The 19,409-nt window shown below is 44.4% G+C and overlaps 2 protein-coding genes and 1 long non-coding RNA gene across 5 annotated transcripts; all 3 read right to left on the reverse strand.

The window, feature by feature from the left end:
• On the reverse strand, positions 1–4,867 carry LOC127334153 (DDRGK domain-containing protein 1). Of its 2 annotated transcripts, none has more exons than XM_051360577.2 (8): positions 4,603–4,867; positions 4,388–4,481; positions 4,185–4,291; positions 3,624–3,737; positions 3,383–3,544; positions 2,991–3,047; positions 540–576; positions 1–399 (listed from the first exon to the last, which is right to left on the reverse strand). In XM_051360577.2, exons 1-8 carry the CDS (start codon positions 4,747–4,749, stop codon positions 155–157), a joined length of 963 nt encoding a protein of 320 aa, XP_051216537.1. In that variant the 5' UTR covers positions 4,750–4,867; the 3' UTR covers positions 1–154. The 2 variants fall into 2 exon arrangements, with proteins under 2 accessions (XP_051216537.1, XP_051216536.1); XM_051360576.2 differs by having other exon boundaries at positions 4,185–4,297.
• A 1,376-nt stretch (positions 4,868–6,243) lies between these two features.
• On the reverse strand, positions 6,244–11,617 carry LOC127334155 (uncharacterized). 2 transcript variants are annotated; one of them, XR_007871953.2, is made up of 2 exons: positions 11,075–11,617; positions 6,244–8,628 (listed from the first exon to the last, which is right to left on the reverse strand). It is a non-coding gene; the product is annotated as an uncharacterized lncRNA (long non-coding RNA). The 2 variants fall into 2 exon arrangements; XR_007871954.2 differs by having other exon boundaries at positions 6,244–8,639.
• LOC127334154 (uncharacterized) lies at positions 9,141–10,072 on the reverse strand. The gene is made up of 2 exons (XM_051360578.2): positions 9,851–10,072; positions 9,141–9,755 (listed from the first exon to the last, which is right to left on the reverse strand). Exons 1-2 carry the CDS (start codon positions 10,070–10,072, stop codon positions 9,141–9,143), a joined length of 837 nt encoding a protein of 278 aa, XP_051216538.1.
• Positions 11,618–19,409: the final 7,792 nt, after the last annotated feature.

Genomic DNA, 19,409 nt, shown 5'->3' on the forward strand with positions numbered 1-19,409 from the left:
GGGCAATATATGAAAACTTTCATAATACTACCATCAGCACTAGTTTAGTCAACCAAGGTTAGCATCAACTTCGACATCACTAACAAAGACACCTGGCCTCGCGCATAAAGCAAGTAAAGGGGTATGTGCTATGTTGCTTGGACAGTAATCTCGATCACGAGCTCTCAGCGGGGATCTGGGTCTGCGCCTGCGGGGGCACGCTTTCATCTTGATGATGGCTCTCCTCATTCTCGTCGTACACAGGCTTTGGCTCCAGATCGATGAATTGGTTCGAGTTGTTGGCCAAATGTGATATGCTCACCCTCCCGTGTTTCCTGATGTAATCTGCAACAGCCTGCATCTCCTCGATGGATATATATATGAACTTTCCACGATCATCCATCACGCCAGATAATCTATCTGTGCAAACCAAAACAAGCCTATCAGTCCAACTGGCTGCTCAGTCAGTAAGATTCCAGAGAAAACAAGGCCGTGAAGCAGATTCATTGATTAGAAGTTGGAATAACACAACAGTAACAGAAGCCGTAGAAGTAACATACCCATGCCTTCAAGTGTAATAATTCGGTTAATACAATCCTGCAGCATACAGGAAAAATAATAATCAGAATGCAAGCAAACATGACGCCTTTAAAAGGATGATTTTCATGGTACTATAGTACAACATAGAAGGGATGGGAATATATTTCCCAAGAGGTGGATGAATATTTCCCGGGTGAAAAGAGAATTAGGCCCCACTTGGTTAGTCAGATTGAAGTCCAAAACCAGCATTTCACTCGGTCCGTGAAAATACTCTGCAGTAGCCAAAGAAACCCACTTGGATTGGCGTTTTGGTGTACCCACTCCGGCTGTTTCCCGCCGTAACGAGCGGTAAAACTCATGGAACAGGTGAGGTCTGTGTTTTTAGCCTGTTGGATCTTGCGTGCACGAGGAATCCAGCCCGTAAATGATCACTGTCAGCAAACTAGTCAGACTTGCCAAGCGGGGCCTTAGGGTATTTCTCTTAAAAGGACATTCTAGGTCCAATTCAGGATCACATCCAGAAATACTTTGGCGCTCTGAATACAAATAGCTTGTCAAGAGCCATTCATGATACTGAATGGTCAGCTCTACAAGCAGCAGAGTAGATAGTTTGATAGATGAAATATGCTGATGTAACATACTGAGACAGAAAGGGGCAAGGTATTTAGGATTTAATGTTTCAAGGAACTAGCACTCCACAGTTTTGATCTGCAAAATCAACTAGCTACAGATGCTTTAGGAGAGCTGGAAGCACAAAGCCAGCACTGTGATAAGTATCCAAGGGGATATATCAACAAGAACCATAAACTGGAAACAAAATAAGATGCTGGCTTCACAGGGTCATTTTACAATTCTAGTCCAACCCTCACAAGATTTTCTACTAAGCCATGGTTTTAGTGGTTCCTCGGATAAGATGTTAGTATAAACCCAAAGTATGCCTCTTACCTCATACGAGGTGCCAAAACTGTAAAGAAAACAGACTAAATATTGGGTGAGACAATGCAAGTACCATCATTGTTGCCTGATTTGTGATTAGAATTTGTAATGCATTATATGAATCGGACACGCTAGAAGGCACACATTTCTGATTAGTGAACTGGAGATCAGTTGGTGAACCCACTGTTTCCGATACAAAATATACTAGGTTCAAGATCTCTAGCCACACAAAATCATAGATTAACTACATTATGGAAGAAAATAGAAAATGTATGTTGGCTGACCCAGCCCAAAAAGCCCACAACATGACCCGTATTGCTCCTGGCAGCTTCCTCTGCCCTAAGCTGCTGTCTCGCTGCTTGGTTGTCCCAATTGCTCCCCTCTGCAGCTGCAGATCCAAGCAATCACATCGAGAGAAGACGACGCTGCCGCCTAGATATGTCCTCCACCTCCTGCTAGCCGAAGTCCCCTGCTAGCATCCCTCCACCATAAGAAGCACCACCTCCAAACTTGCTCTTTCTCTGCGGTGCCCGGTAGCTCATGCTCCTGATTGATGCCAGACAGAGAGGAGCCTGTCCTCTGTACATGCATCCACAGAAAACAAGACGAGCAGCTGATGTGCACCAACAACAGGCCGGCTACCAGGTTTTCGCCATTGTCGATGTTCTGACGGGGATGGTCCTAACGCCTGGTAGAGCGATTTCGTTTTGTCTCTTGAAATCGACAACTCAGAGTGTGAAATCCGACATAACTGAAGCGATTTTGAACCCACCATCTAGATTGATTGATCTAGATCAGGGTTTGAGGCTCATTCTAGCGAATCCAGGAACTATGAGTACTATTACAATTTACAAATACACATATAACAAATTTGAAGAAAAACAGAGCAATCTAAGGAAAATAAATTCTTGGAAAAAACCAGACTCAACATATCTCAGAATATGCATGTCGTTTCCCCAGTGATGAGGACGGTAGGACGCATATCACAGTTCCAAAATATTACCACCGTTCTGAAATATAAGCCTTTTTAGAAAGCTAGCTTAGCTTTCTAAGAAGGCTTATATTTTGGAACGGAGGTAGTATCACTTTAGCACTTCCACAGCCAGTTAGTAGCATTAAGAACGATTAGTGGGTTAGCGGTAATCAGCAATTGATTTCCACCCTTTCATCACTCCCTAAGGACTTACTCTCATTGATAGCGGTAATCAGTATTCTGTAAGCGACGAAATGCTGCCATCTTCAACCGGCATAACCCTGACATCGCCTTCCTGATTAGCACTATCGGAGCTGAGGCAAGATTGTGAGCTACATAAGGAGCCACTGGCCTTGATGTCACGACTGGAGAAACTTCGCGCTTAGATAGGGGGGGGCTTTGGGTTGTGCGTGTTTGGTCTATTCGTAGAACCAGGTGTGCATGAACAGCCTTACTGTTCTAGCAGTAAACAAATGTGCATCAATTACGTATATACATAACTAACCCCAAATTACCAAGTGTCTATAACTAACCCTCTGATGTAAAACAGCTCTAAAATTACCTGGGTTCGCATTCCAAACTCTCCAGCAAGGTCCTCTAGCGGAACACACTTCTGCTTCTGTAAAGTACCGGAAAAATTCACAGAAAATGTTGTCAATTTGCATAGACAAGGCGATCTCACCACTGCAACATAATCAAGACAATGATAAGAGAAGCACACATTCTTCAAAAGTTTAGCATCATAATAATTTCAACACACAAGGGAGATAGTTTGTTCCACCACCATCTTTAACAGATAAATTAACCTCAGTTATATAAAATACATCAGGTTCAGTATGTATTGCATTCATGATGTCAAAAGTAAGATGTTGATTTCCTCAAATAACAAATCATTAACAGGCGCTAGAAAGCAACACGAGAATACATCCACACAGGGGGTGAAAAGCAATGCACCTTGATGTACTCCACAAAATTGTGGAGCAAGCCCTGGCCATCATCTTGTGTCTCGCTTTCAGTTGTCCCTTCAGCATCAACTGAAAATGCCTCTTTCCATTTCTCAAATTCCAGAGCAGCAGCCTCCTCTTCCTTGGCTTTCCGTGCCAGTGCTTGTTGTTCCTAAAGAAATAAGCAACTTAACATAAGAACTCAACATATAACAGCATCAAACAGAATAATAAGTTAAACAGACTCTAACCAATAATCTCTCTTGGGCCTCACGCTCCTCATCCTTCTTCCTTCTCATTGCATCATAACGATCTTGTTTAGCCTTCCTTGAATCAACTGGTGGTGGCGGCGCTTCATCATCATCCTTGCAAGAGATAACGGTGTAATCATGTAAGTAAACAAACAGAAGAAAATTGACTTCCATACCATACTCTACCATGAGATGAACCATCAAATTAGCAATAGCTCATGTTTTAAAAGAAGAAGGCATACTCTCTTTACTGCATAAAATCAGAGACATCTTAAAGAAAAGGAATTACCGACTCAACAAAGAGCAGAGTCATTTTCAGTCACTGTTACACAAAGAAATTGGTCTTTAAGATGATAAGAATTATGCTGACTAGCTAGTGTCTGGCGAGAGTTGAAAGCACAATGTAATACACTGACATTGTAGATGAACTATTAATATATGCTCGTGTAGCTAAGTTGGAGGATTTTACTAATATTAATCTCGTAAAATTAAAGCAATGTTCATAGTTTTAAGTACAACTTCTCGCACTATAAAAGAAAACAGCATGACACTTCGACCAACCTGACGCTGCTCCTCTCTCTCCTGCCTTTTCTTCTCCTTCTTCTTGGAGCGTCTGCGGGCATTGTTATTCTCCTGGACGTCCTCCTCGTCAGTCTCACCCTCGTCATCTGCAACCGCACACCGGAAAATCAACAGGACCAAGCTAGTGTTAAAACGAATTGGGCGACGCTGAAGAAGAAAGTACGAGCTTCAGGGTGCACTACCATCACGGCTGGTGGATGCTGCTGAAGAGCTCGCCGCTGCGGGCCTCCTACGCATCCGGCGCGCTGCAGCGCCGCCACGCACCACCCGTTCACCCTGTAGCGTACGAGATGCACAAGGGATAGTCAGCTAACTCAAGCGGTGGAAGAGATTGGGCGGATAACGTGGATCGGAGCGATGGAAAGCAACATAAGGGAGGGTGGAGGTGGGGGGGCACCTCTAGTGGCTGAGGCGGGAGACGGTGGTTGTCGCCGGCAGCGGTGGCGGCATCGGAGCGGCGGCGCCAGAGGAGGAGGGGAAAGATGGCGAAGACCAGCAGCGCGCACACGACGGCGGCCAAGATCCCGCCGGCGTCGTCCATCATCTCCGTCGCTTCGATCTTCCGCTCCAAACCCTCGATTTGGCTTTCGTTCCACAGACTAATTTGGTAGGGCTTTCCAGAAGGAATCGAATTGGGGACGGCACGACAACGCGAACTCCTCGACTGATTCAGAGTTCAGATGGACGGTCCAGATTAGAGTAAATTACACAAAGCTACCTTTTTTTTGAAACGAAAGCTACCACATGTGAGGCAACGATCACAGCTTCTTATGGTAATTTTATCACATAAACTAGTATAAATGCCCGTGCGTTGCCATGGGTTCTCAAATTTTATTTCTCAATGCGCATATATAATTTATAACTCATATGAAAATTTAAAGCAAATCATGTATATCACTATGTACTACAACATGATAATACCAACCGCAATAACATGATAATATTGTTGGGCATTTGCGTGGTTCCAAGTTCTTTTTTCTCTTCCGCGGTAAGTTCTACACATGTGTTCTAGGCCGTCATAATTGTTAACTCAACAACCTCTCATTTTGGATTTATTATTGTCTCACAAAACGTGGATGCTGCAAATACATGTATAACTAAAGGAATACTTTTTTCTGATTAGTCCAAACAACATTTTTGATATCCATAAATATCCGGAGACAACCCTTGATTATAGTATTCTGCGTCAAACATATAAAAGAGGATTAGCAAATCTTCATTAATGGGCAGGACGGTGGAGCGGATGCTAACTTTTTTAGGCAGCGATGTATCCTCATAAGAGCTGGAGAGTATTTGTTATGAGGATGAGAGCAAGCATAAAATTTACCTTTTATGCATGATGTTACTCCTTGTAATATTATATAATTAAAATGCCCATGCGATGCCATGGACCATCAAGGTTATTCTCATCACAAATGTTAATGTAATGTGCATGTATTCTCGTCACAAATATTTGTATAATGTGCATAAATATTTCAATAGCAACATCATTTGCCGAGGAAAAACTAAGTCCTCGCAACAGCGCACAAAAGAATGTAAGTGGCATTAGATAGAAAGGTTCTTTTGTTTACTATGGTTAGATGCATGTCTCATGTCTTAATCATTTATCTTCTTTCGGTTCCTTTTGTCGGGGGGGGGGGGGGGGGGGGGAGAGGATGCACTAATTACGAAGAAAATCGGTATACCACCCTCTCTTTTCTATGACAACAAATAATGTTGTTCGGTTATCAATTCCAAGAGCTATTGCATTCATGTCTTGATCAACATTTGTTTCCTAGTCTCATCTATCAAAGGTATTTTAACAAGTAAAAAACAAAGGGATGGTCTAAAGATATGGATATGAAGATGGGGCACACTTGAAAAGAATCATCATTTGTTTCGTAGTCTCATCTATCAAAGGTATTTTAACAATATTTATAACAGAACGCTTTCAGCAGGTCGAGTAATGTCATTTCAATGCAGAGATGAGCTCTGCAACTCCTTACTACTAAAGTAATTTTTACAGGCATAATTCAGATATCAGGGGATAAATTTGTCATGAGTTGAAGTACTTTTGATTTAACAAGCAGACAACATACATCCATATCTTCAAGTATTAGTACAAGAAATTCTTCAGTTGTAACACCCTAGGTATGCTTGAAACAAATAGAAATATTAGAATGACAGTCAACAAATTAGAACCCACAATATATAGCTTAATCTATTTTGAACAAATGGACTGGGTAATATAGGTAGTATGTTCCAGCAATGGATTTAACATTACAATATATCTGCTTGAGTGGGGATCTTGCTTTCCACATCACACGTTTACATAAGAGGAATTATACCAGTACAAGAGATCTCCTTCATTGAGTACCTCACGGCACACATCACCACTTCCAGGAGGGGATCTAGTTCCATTTGTATTGAAACAGAAAAAAGAGTTGGTCTATAGCAGTTGTTCTAGTTCGATCCTCCTTTTAAAAACAATCAAAAACTACATGTAGATAAACAAAAAATATCAGCTGGCAAATTGAAAAGAAAAAATAGACATGCACTAAGGATTTCTAGAGCGAGGCGTGTCTTCGAAAACTACAGCTTCATCCCTTTTTAGAAGATCCTTTATAGTTGCCAAAGATCTGCAGTGTCTAAGATGATCAAGAATTCAAGATAATAGTAACCCTCCCTCCTAACGGTCGACTCCGTTTGGCATCCGGTTCATATGAAGCTTAAAATCCCATCGGAAAGAGCTTAAAATATTGAGCAGCACAAGAACTCGATGTATTAAGCAAAGATCACAAGTTCTAATCATTGTGATCCTCTCAAGGATTGTTCAAACACAAAACTCTTTTCTCCATCTCGATGTGTCCTCCCACATTTTAATTGCCCTCTCGATGTGTCTAGATTTTGTAAGATGATAAAAGTAGTATATTTTTATTTATTGCACCCATAAGACAAGGGCATTCACGATTGATATTTTCGTGTAAACAAAAAGACATACATGTTCACGCTCCAGACAAAATTGTTATAATTAGCACCCTTTTTTTTGTCTTGATGTGCTAGCAAACATGTTAGGTAAATATAACCCAATTCTCAAATAATCTTTGGCCAAGCACAAACACACACAAAAAACAACCCCTTGAAATATCAAAGCTCCATACAGATCTAATTGAGAAATTACCTGGAGGTAGCACAACTGATCTTCTATGCTATGTATTACAACCAAACAAACTTGGGCATGTGCCTCTACATTTGGTTTAGTGTTCCATGTTGAAGAGCAAGTCCATGGTGCTTTTGACTTTTGCACAACTAAATCTATCACCTTGCAGGAAATTTAGAATTGAAATTGTACAAGGAGTCCTTGATTGACTGGGGGGTTAGTTGGTTAATAACCACTATTTCTGCCCCTGTACAATACATAGTTGCAGAGGGTCCAATTTATGAGCCTGTATACATGAAGTATGCTAAGTTCAAGTTGCATTAGGGATCCACCTCTCCCCGGTGTGTCCTCTCCACTCCAGAACGACATGGTGATTATTAGGCATGCTAGTCAAATAGTAGTTGCATTCAAACGTGTAGGGATAAAATGTGAAACAAGATATAGTTCCATGAAATAAAATTGGACGCATAGCCAGATTATGGGGATCTTACCTTAGAAGATGACGCTTTGGCATCCAATGTTGTAGACATAATCCGATGTATCTTGTACTTTGTTTATAGTTTATGCAACAGCTGCAAAACAAAATAGGTGCAGTTCAGTTCAGTTCCATTGGCTCTAGGAAAGGTGAGCCACTGAATCATGGCGGCAAGGAGGCAGCGTCCAGTGGTCATCTGGTTGAGATGCACGTAGTAGTGTAGCACTGTGGGTAGATTCCATTATTCCATAGCTTCGTCTCGTCAGCATTGGCCATGCCGCAAAAGTTTGTAACAGTTCTAACTCCTGAATCAGATGCAATTTTGTCGGGTACGCAATGGAATAGCAAGAGTGAAGCTATTAAAAATAGATGTTCTGTCTATCAGATGCAAATATTATGTTCTTCATCTTGACTGTTTATTTCATCTAAGTAAAGAAATGTGACATGACTCCATTCATTTTTTGATACACCTAGGGCATCTAAGAGGCATGATCCAAAATTGTATCACTTCTTCAGTTTAGCTTTGTCATTCACCAATCATTAAGGGTTGTTGCTCCAGTTCACAGTTTAGGTACAATTTACCTCAACCTAGAAGGAAATTATTAAAAACCAAAGATTTTCGAAGAGACACCACATTCCCTCCCGATTCAGTAATAGAATTCTCTTCTGAAACAGTCAATGACACCATTACAAGTAAGTTAACAAAAATTTCAGCAACAGTCTTTGAGGTAGAACAGAAACAAAGCCAATAACCTACCATGTAGTCCAGCCAGGCCTCAAAGATTGACAATGCAGTTTTGCAAATTGTGCTGCAAGGCATCTCGAACAAACAAAAAAATTCAACATACCAGAATCTATGCACTCTGATTGTTCTATACAGTTACATAATAGGTCGTGCTCAACTGAAGAATACATTTGTTGCATATTACTCTATACAGTTTCAATTTCAGAAAAGTCTTGCCAACTCCCTATGTACGGCTCTGTGGCCTAATTGAGCTCTTAACATCTTAGAGCATGTCTAACAGGCCCCGTATTTTTTCGCCCCGTAAAACCCGAGTAGAGGGCCCTGTATCCGGATTTCACCGGCCGAAAACTCGGACGAGCTAGCAGAACCCGTATCCCCACCCCGTAAAACAGGGGATACGGGTTCTGCTAGCTCGTCCGAGTTTTCGGCCCCTCAAAACAGGGTTTTAGAGAGCAATTTGCACAACAATTTCACATCAAACATAGCACATCCAAAATATATGATGCATAATTCATAGTTTTAACATCACAACGCGATCATAGGCAATGTTCAAGCCACGGAAGTTCCCAAATGTGATCAACCATCAAGGGATCCATCTCCACCGGCGCCACCGCTCGCCGGAGACTCACCTTGAGCACGAGCTTGACGCGCAGCCATCTTCCTCGCAATGATGTCCGCCTTGGTCTCCTTCCACCACGCCAGCTGATCCTCGTCCATGCCGTCCGTGCGCATCATCATGATTTCCCTCTCCTCGGCCAAGAGCTCCTTCATGGCCTTGGCTTCTTTGGCTTTGATCATCTTCATGTCAAGCTCCTTCCTTGCTTGCACCTTGGCAAGCTTCACCTCACTCTTCTTGTCGGTGATGAGGAGCTTGGTCTCCAACGTCTTCATCGTCAATGCCTCCTTGGACTTCATGAGTTGATCCAACTTCTCCCGGAAGCTAGCTGCTTCAAGTTCTACCTTGACCCTCTCCTTGGCCTTCTTGTTGCCCTCGGGCTTGCCGGTGTTTCTCCCACGCATGTCCTCCGCTTCATCATCCATGGTGATAAGTGCCTCCTTCTTGCACTTTGGCTCGTTGTCCCGCAACTTCCATTTAGGAAGATGTTGAAGGATGGAAAAGCAATGTTCAAATTGAAATTCCTTGTTCTTTGAGCCGGCCATGTCCTTGTACCGTTGTTGAGCATACTTGGGCTGCACAACAATAGTATGAGGAGATGTTTCCACATCATCAACACAATATGGATAGCTTGTGATGTTTGCACATCATGAACACAAGGAAAACTTACATAGTCCTCCGGTATGCATCCACTAGGAGGGTTGTCGGCCACTTGATCCATGGCAGCACTCCAACGAGAACAAGCCGGCTTGATGATGTTCCATCGGCCTTCAAGGGAGCGGTAGGATCTGTCCGCCATGCTCTTCGTGCGAGGCTTCAACTGGTGGTATTGATCCTCAATGCGCTGCCAATAGCGCTTGCCGCCTTGGTCCACTCCGGTGCACGCATCCATCCCCACCTTGCTCCAAGCACGGACCAAGATGACGTCCTCGATCTCGCTTTAGTTCGCCGTGCGTGGCTTCGGCGTCGACGAAGAACCGGCGGCAGCCGGATCAACCTCAACCACCTCCTCGTCACCCTCATCCTCCTCCTCATCATCAAAGTCTTCAACATTGCACTCCCCATCGAATGCACCGATACCGGCGTCCAAATTCACCGCGGAATCGTTGAGCATGTCCAAGTACGATGTTGTGGACTCAACATCGAACACCTTGTCTACGTCGATGGTGGTTGGCGGCGGCGCGGGCGGCGCGGGCAGCGCAACGGCCGGAACGGACGGAGGAGGGGTCGTGACCTTGGAGGGCGGCGGAGGCGCGAGGCCGATGCGGCTGATTGCCTTTGTCCGCACCTTGGCCGGCGCCACGCCCCTCGGCCCGGCGGCCTTGGTCTTCACCCGGCCCGTCTTCTTGGCAGCCGGCGGCGCTTCGCCCGGTGAATCGGCGGCCGCCGCCGGTGCTTCGAAGAATTGCTTCGGGATCCTCTTCCTCTTCGACGGGATGGTGGAGGCGATCATGGCCGACACGACGCCGGCGGCCGGCGGACCTCCGACGGGGACATCAACCACCGCGCCCGAAGGAGGTGTACCGCCGGCGGTAGGCGGCTCTTGCGGACGGTCCATGGCGGCCGGATCCTCCCGGGAAGGGCGCGGGGGAGGAGATCGGGCGGCGGCGGCGGCAGTTGGCTTCAGCGAAATGCTTCCCGCGCAGTGGAGTGGGCGATAGTGGTTTCGCCCACTATCCCCGCTCCCACCCCGCACAAGTAGGGGGCGACGACCCGCCCCGTACTCGAAAACAGCAAAAAACGATTCGGGGGCCGTTTTTACGGGGCGTGCTAGACGGCCGGTAGAGCCGAAACCCTCAAATCGGCGGTTATCATACGGGTTTGCCCCTTTTACGGGGTCTGTTAGACCTGCTCTTAGTGCAGAGAATGAATCGGTTTTGATGTGGTTGAGTACCTGGCTTTAGGAGGGGTGGATCCCGTCACAGGAGGCGGATCCGACCAAAGGGAAGAGGATCCCGTCGGCAGGGAGATTCCACTGCTCGTGCTGTTCATGTTGTGCCGCCGCGCAACGCCTGCTACTGCTGGTGGTTCGCGACAGCTAGTCGTCGGCAGGATTGGTGGAAGATGACGGGGTAGGTGGGGCAAGGACGGCGGACAGGATATCGGCTGCCGCGAGCTCGAGGAGACGGGGGAGTGGAAGGGGATGCAGGGATGTAGAGCACGGGCGAGGGGGTCGCAGCGGCAGCGGCGGTGGAGGGCGAGGGCGAGCGTGTGAGGTCTTCGTGAGGGTTTCCTGTTTCCAGGCGGTGGCTAGGAGCTCGTGCACGCGCTCGGGCGGCGTGTTGGGGACAACCTGGAAGAAGAAGTGGAGGCAGGGGTTGCCGGAGCCGGAGTACGTGGCGGAGCAGTTCTCTGTGAGCACCCTCTGCGGCTTGAGGGCGCGTTGAAGGCGGCGTCGAGGAGGTCAAGGAAGGTGCCACGCTGGTGCACCGTCGTCGGCGGCGTCGGCCGAAGGGCGCGCGCCGGCGCGTGTCGAGGAGATCGAGGAAGGGGTGCCACGCCAGTGCGCCGTCGTCGGCGGCGGCGGCCAAAGGGCGCATCGGCGCGTGTCGAGGAGGTCGAGGATGGGGTGTCACGTCAGTGCGCCGTCGTCGGTGGCGTCGGTCGAAGGGAACGAGCCGCGGATCACGGGAGGGCCGAGGAGGAGGTGCGCCGCGGCGGAGGATTCCGTCTCTATCGCCATGGCTGCTGCTGCCCTAGGGTTTGTTGTCTCGGGGATTTGTTGATTTGATTTCGATGGGATTCGTTTTGATTTGAAGAGGTATTGTGGGACGGTAAAATGGTCATATGGAAAATATGTAGGACGAAACTTTGTACCGGAGGAAACAGAACACTTCCTTTTAATATAGTAGAGATAACACTTCTGGAGGATGGCGCAGAGACTCGTGTGATAGCGTTTTAACTCTCGTGGGCCCATTGCCAGGTGCTGACTAGGATGAATGGCTGTTGTCGAGCCGTTAACGTTCCACGGGGCTAAGAGCGAGCGGTCCGAAACAGACAACGAATCGGCTCAGTCTCTCCCATCGCTTTGGTTCGTCCGTCACCGTCGCATCGCCGCGCTGCGGCATCTCAACCATCGCCATGGAGAGAGCAGCCAGGAAAGCCTGCTCCTAGAGTTCGACAAGGGCCACGACCATAGTCCTCGTTCATCGGTATGTGTAGGGGTTAGGGTTTGAGTTGATAGATTTGGGATTTTTTCCATTAAAACTTCGATGCGTCCAATGTATGTTTAAATATTGTTGCATTTGTCTTGTTTTAGATCCTAGAAACCATGTTAGACCTAGACTACACCTGGTATGATGACATCGATTTGAGGTGCAAAAATGGCATGGCCATGTACAAATAGCGTCTGCTTTGAAGGAGAAAACACATGGAGAAAATTTCTAGGTTGTGGATGTAAGGTAGGTTAATTGCATTGTGTAGATACTTCAGCTAATGCCTGGATAATTTAGCTACTTAATTTGTTTCTTTTATCTAGCATCGCATATAGTATTTACCTAGTGCTTGATATTGCTTTTGTATGCTTGGTATTGGTGCTTATATTTAGCTAGTGCTTGACATTGCTTTTTCCTATGTCATGGTCTTCTTGTATGCTGGATATCCTGCTTCATATTCAGACTTTGTAGTTGTTCTTCTACTTGGTGATGCAGTAGTTCTTGGGGAGAAAAAACAATTCTTATCTCGTTTATCTCAGATGTAGTCATGTAGAAAAGACGTGCCTTCTTTAGGCAGTCCACAATAATTCTAACATTGGAGTTTTTGTGATAGTGGAAATTCCTACTTTCTGCTATATGCAAATTAATCAATGCATCTGAATTGCTCCACATTTATAAAGAACATGTGTAGCAGATGTTGCTCATGTGCTTGCAGCCTTATGTCATCATACCAGATCCTATATGGCATTTTCTTTGCTCTGCCCTTTCTCCCTTGAGGTGGAACCATTGACAAAGGTTCAAACCCATCATCATCATAGTGTGGCAGAAAATCATGGCATTTCTCATCATCATCAGATGGTATGAAGCCTGGTTCATCATCAATGACCAAACTAGAATGAGACATGTCATTGGGTCCTTTTCTCTTAACACGCAGCTTGGATTTCTTCTCAGGTACATGCACACAGTCAACATATACTTCAGCAGCTGGTTCATCTGCACTTACAAAGAGATCTTAAATTTATGTATCACCTTCACAATGTGTCATCGGATCCTCTGTCTGCTTTCTCATCTCCTCCACAATCTCATCAACTTCAGCATGTTCCTTCATCCTCATTACTTCACAATTAGAAAAGTCTCCCATGTCAAACTCTGCATCATATGAGCCCATATATGCATCATCATCATTGTCTGATAGTGCTATTACCTTTCCTTTCTGAATATTCGAGTTGTCTTGGATGCACACAGCTGGATTATTACTAGCAACTTGGCTAGTAAAAACTTGACCATCAGCATCCACGACATACACATGAGGAGGAATAAAATCATACACGGTTGGAGCTGAATAATTAATAAGGCATGATGCATTATCCCCTATTATGCTACCTTGTTCTGCAGTTTTATTTTGCTTACAAACACCATCTCTGCCCCTCTTAACAATCAGTTTAACACTTTTGTTGAATCAAAGTGCAGTAACAGTTCATAGATTTTAACATTGTTCTCAACCAATGATACGTCTCCGACGTATCGATAATTTCTTATGTTCCATGCCACATTATTGATGTTATCTACATGTTTTATGCACACTTTATGTCATATTCGTGCATTTTCTGGAACTAACCTATTAACAAGATGCCGAAGTGCCAGTTCCTGTTTTCTGCTGTTTTTGGTTTCAGAAATCCTAGTAACGAAATATTCTCGGAATCGGACGAAATCAACGCCCAGGTTCCTATTTTGCCCGGAAGCATCCAGAACACACGAGAACCGCCAGAGAGGGGGCACTGGGCCCCCAGACCATAGGCCGGCGCGGCCCGGGCCCTGGCCGCGCCGTCCTATGGTGTCGTCGCCCCTTCGACCCTCCTGCGCCGCCTCTTCGCCTATATAATGCCCCTGGATCGAAAACCCTGATACGTTCGACGAAAACCACAGAAACCTTCCAGAGCCGCCGCCATCGCGATGCCAAGATCTGGGGGACAGGAGTCTCTGTTCCGGCACGCTGCCGGAGCGGGGAAGTGCCCCCGGAAGGCTTCTCCATCGACACCGCTGCCATCTCCATCGCCATCTTCATCACCGCTGCTGCTCCCATGAGGAGGGAGTAGTTCTCCATCGAGGCTCGGGGCTGTACCGGTAGCTATGTGGTTCATCTCTCTCCCATGTACCTCAATACAATAATCTCATGAGCTGCTTTACATGATTGAGATTCATATGAGTTTTGTATCACTACTATCTATGTGTTACTCTAGCAATGTTATTAAAGTAGTTCTATTCCTCCTGCACGATGTAATGGTGACAGTGTGTGCATCCGTGTTAGTACTTGGTTTATGCTATGATCATGATCTCTTGTAGATTGCGAAGTTAACTATTGCTATGATAGTATTGATGTGATCTATTCCTCCTACATATGCATGAAGGTGACAGTGTGCATGCTATGTTAGTACTTGGTTTAGTCTTTTGATCTATCTTACACTATAAGGTTACTCAAATATGAACATAATTGTGGAGCTTGTTAACTCCGGCATTGAGGGTTCGTGTAATCCTACGCAATGTGTTCATCATCCAACAAAAGTGTAGAGTATGCATTTATCTATTCTGTTATGTGATCAATGTTGAGAGTGTCCACTAGTGAAAGTCTAATCCCTAGGCCTTGTTCCTAAATACTGCTGCGTTACTACTGCTTGTTTACTGTTTCACTGTGTTACTACTGCTGCAATACTACCACCATCAACTACACGCCAGCAAGCTATTTTCTGGCACCGTTGCTACTGCTCATACTTATTCATACCACCTGTATTTCACTATCTCTTCGCCGAACTAGTGCACCTATTAGGTGTGTTGGGGACACAAGAGACTTCTTGCTTTGTGGTTGCAGGGTTGCATGAGAGGGATATCTTTGACCTCTTCCTCCCTGAGTTCGATAAACCTTGGGTGATCCACTTAAGGGAAAACTTGCTGCTGTTCTACAAACCTCTGCTCTTGGAGGCCCAACACTGTCTACAGGAAAAGGAGGGGGAAGTAGACATCAAGCTATTTTCTGGCGCCGTTGCCGGGGAGGAAAGGTAAAAGGTACTCACACTACGGACCTCGGCTACCAAGCTATTTTCCGTCGTTGTAAGTACTCAAAGCTATTTCCTTTAGATCCTGCAATTGCATCTTTTTGTTTCTTGTTTACACTAGTTTGGCATAATGGACAAGAATGAGCTTCTTACGCTATTTCCTGATTTAAAACATGGATTGTTTGATGCGAAAATTAAAAAACCTATGGAATCTTATTTGCATGCTGGTAGTAATATTAGTATGAACGCTTTGAACACCATTGTTGATAATGATATAGAAAGTTCTAAGCTTGGGGAAGCTGGTTTTCATGATCTTTTTAGTCCCCCAAGCATTGAGGAGAAAATTTTCTTTGATGATACTTTACCTCCTATTTATGATGATTATAATGATAGTGGTCTTTTGGTGCCACCTACTACAGAGAGTGAATGTTATTTTGATTATACTATGCCTCCTATATTTGATGATGAGAATAATAATGATAGCTACTTTGTTGAATTTGCTCCCACCACAACTAATAAAATTGATTATACTTATGTGGAGAGTAATAATTTTATGCATGAGACTCATGATAAGAATGCTTTATGTGATAGTTATATTGTTGAGTTTGCTCATGTTGCTACTGAAAGTTATTATGAGAGAGGAAAATATGGTTGTAGAAATTTTCATGTTACTAAAACACCTCTCTATGTGCTGAAATTTTTGAAGCTATACTTGTTTTATCTTCCTATGCTTGTTACTTTGCTCTTCATGAACTTGTTTATTTACAAGATTCTTATGCATAGGAAGCATGTTAGACTTAAATGTGTTTTGAATTTGCCTCTTGATGCTCTCTTTTGCTCCAAATACTATTTCTTGTGAGTGCATCATTAAAACTGCTGAGCCCATCTTAATGGCTATAAAGAAAAGAACTTCTTGGGAGATAACCCATGTGTTATTTTGCTACAGTACTTTGTTTTATATTTGTGTCTTGGAAGTTGTTTACTACTGTAGCAACCTCTCCTTATCTTAGTTTTGTGTTTGGTTGTGCCAAGTGAAGCCTCTAATCGAAGGTTGATACTAGATTTGGATTTCTGCGCAGAAACAGATTTCTATCTGTCACGAATCTGGGCTGTTTTCTCTGTAGAAAAATCAGAAAAATATGCCAATTTACGTGCGTGTTCCACAGATATGTACGCAACTTTCATTAGTTTTGAGTTTTCTGATCTGAGCAACGGAAGTATTTATTAGAAATTCGTCTTTACGGACTGTTCTGTTTTGACAGATTCTGCCTTTTATTTCGCATTGCCTCTTTTGCTATGTGGGATGGATTTCTTTGTTCCATTAAACTCCAGTAGCTTTGAGCAATGTCCAGAAGTGTTAATAATGATTGTGTCACCTCTGAACATGTGAGTTTTTGATTATGTACTAACCCCTCTAATGAAGTTTATGAGAAGTTTGGTGTGAAGGATGTTTTCAAGGGTCAAGAGAGGAGGATGATATACTATGATCAAGAAGAGTGAAAGCTCTAAGCTTGGGGATGCCCCGGTGGTTCACCCCTGCATATATCAAGAAGACTCAAGCATCTAAGCTTGGGGATGCCCAAGGCATCCCCTTCTTCATCGACAAATTATCAGGTTCCTTCTCTTGAAACTATATTTTTATTCGGTCACATCTTATGTGTTTTGCTTGGAGCGTCCGTATGTTTCTTATTTTTGTTTGTGTTTGAATAAATTGGATTACATCATGCTTGTGTGGAAGAGAGACACGCTCCGCTGTTGCATATGAACACATGTGTTCTTAGCTTTTAATATTCATGGCGAAGTTTCTTCTTCGTCAAATTGTTATATGGTTGGAATTGGAAAATGATACATGTAGTAATTGCTATAAATGTCTTGGGTAATGTGATACTTGGCAATTGTTGTGCTCATGTTTAAGCTCTTTCATCATATGCTTTGCACCCATTAATGAAGAAATACATAGAGCATGCTAAAATTTGGTTTGCATATTTGGTCTCTCTAAGGTCTAGATAATTTCTAGTATTGAGTTTGAACAACAAGGAAGACGGTGTAGAGTCTTATAATGTTTACAATATGTCTTTTATGTGAGTTTTGCTGCACCGGTTCATCCTTGTGTTTGTTTCAAATAAGCCTTGCTAGCCTAAACCTTGTATCGAGAGGGAATACTTCTCATGCATCCAAAATACTTGAGCCAACCACTATGCCATTTGTGTCCACCATACCTACCTACTACATGGTATTTTTCCCGCCATTCCAAAGTAAATTGCTTGAGTGCTACCTTTAAACAATTCAAAATTTATCACCTCTGATTTGTGTCAATGTTTTATAGCTCATGAGGAAGTATGTGGTGTTTATCTTTCAATCTTGTTGGGCAACTTTCACCAATGGACTAGTGGCTTCATCCTCTTATCCAATAATTTTGCAAAAAGAGCTGGCAATGGGATTCCCAGTCCCAAATTAATTAACAAAAATAGACACTCCTCCATGGTATGTGATTGTTGGACGGTGATACGTCTCCGACGTATCGATAATTTCTTATGTTCCATGCCACATTATTGATGTTATCTACATGTTTTATGCACACTTTATGTCATATTCGTGCATTTTCTGGAACTAACCTATTAACAAGATGCCGAAGTGCCGATTCTGTTTTCTGCTGTTTTTGGTTTCAGAAATCCTAGTAAGGAAATATTCTCGGAATTGGACGAAATCAAAGCCCAGGGGCCTATTTTCTCACGAAGCTTCCAGAAGTCCGAAGGAGAGACGAAGAGGGGCCACGGAGGGGCCACACTATAGGGCGGCGCGGCCCCCCCCTTGGCCACGCGGCCCTGTGGTGTGGGGCCCCCGTGCCGCCTCTTGACCTGCCCTTTCGCCTATAAAAAGTCTCCGTGACGAAAACCCCAGTACCGAGAACCACGATACGGAAAACCTTCCAGAGACGCCGCCGCCGCCGATCCCATCTCGGGGGATCCAGGAGATCGCCTCCGGCACCCTGCCGGAGAGGGGAATCATCTCCCGGAGGACTCTACGCCGCCATGGTCGCCTCCGGTGTGATGTGTGAGTAGTCTACCCCTGGACTATGGGTCCATAGCAGTAGCTAGATGGTTGTCTTCTCCCCATTGTGCTATCATTGTCGGATCTTGTGAGCTGCCTAACATGATCAAGATCATCTATCTGTAATTCTATATGTTGCGTTTGTTGGGATCCGATGAATAGAGAATACTTGTTATGTTGATTATCAAAGCTATGCTTATGTGTTGTTTATGATCTTGCATGCTCTCCGTTATTAGTAGATGCTCTGGCCAAGTTGATGCTAGTAACTCCAAGAGGGAGTATTTATGCTCGATAGTGGGTTCATGCCTCTGTGAATCTGGAGGAGTGACAAGAACCACTAAGGTTATGGATGTGCTGTTGCCACTAGGGATAAAACATTAGTGCTATGTTCAAGGATGTAGTCACTAGTTACATTACGCGCAATACTTAATGCAATTGTCTGTTGTTAGCAACTTAATACTGGAGGGGGTTCGGATGATAACCTGAAGGTGGACTTTTTAGGCATAGATGCAGTTGGATGGCGGTCTATGTACTTTGTCGTAATGCCCAATTAAATCTCACTATACTCATCATGATATGTATGTGCATGGTCATGCTCTCTTTATTTGTCAATTGCCCAACTGTAATTTGTTCACCCAACATGCTGTTTGTCTTATGGGAGAGACACCTCTAGTGAACTGTGGACCCCGGTCCAATTCTCTTTACTGAAATACAATCTACTGCAATACTTGTTCTACTATTTTCTGCAAACAATCATCTTCCACACAATACGGTTAATCCTTTGTTACAGCAAGCCGGTGAGATTGACAACCTCACTGTTTCGTTGGGGCAAAGTACTTTGGTTGTGTTGTGCAGGTTCCACGTTGGCGCCGGAATCCCTGGTGTTGCGCCGCACTACATCCCGCCGCCATCAACCTTCAACGTGCTTCTTGGCTCCTCCTGGTTCGATAAACCTTGGTTTCTTTCTGAGGGA

This window comes from Lolium perenne, chromosome 2, assembly GCF_019359855.2.
Source record: "Lolium perenne isolate Kyuss_39 chromosome 2, Kyuss_2.0, whole genome shotgun sequence".
Lineage (NCBI taxonomy): Eukaryota > Viridiplantae > Streptophyta > Magnoliopsida > Poales > Poaceae > Lolium > Lolium perenne.

Coding starts and splice junctions, on each gene's coding strand:
- LOC127334153 (XM_051360576.2), bottom strand. CDS start 4,749: ATGATGGACGACGCCGGCGGGATCTTGGCCGCCGTCGTGTGCGCGCTG. Junction 4,298..4,387: donor AGCATCCACCAGCCGTGATG/GTAGTGCACCCT, acceptor TCCGGTGTGCGG/TTGCAGATGACGAGGGTGAG. Junction 577..2,990: donor AGTTTGGAATGCGAACCCAG/GTAATTTTAGAG, acceptor TGTATGCTGCAG/GATTGTATTAACCGAATTAT.
- LOC127334154 (XM_051360578.2), bottom strand. CDS start 10,072: ATGGATGCGTGCACCGGAGTGGACCAAGGCGGCAAGCGCTATTGGCAG. Junction 9,756..9,850: donor GATGCATACCGGAGGACTAT/GTAAGTTTTCCT, acceptor ATTGTTGTGCAG/CCCAAGTATGCTCAACAACG.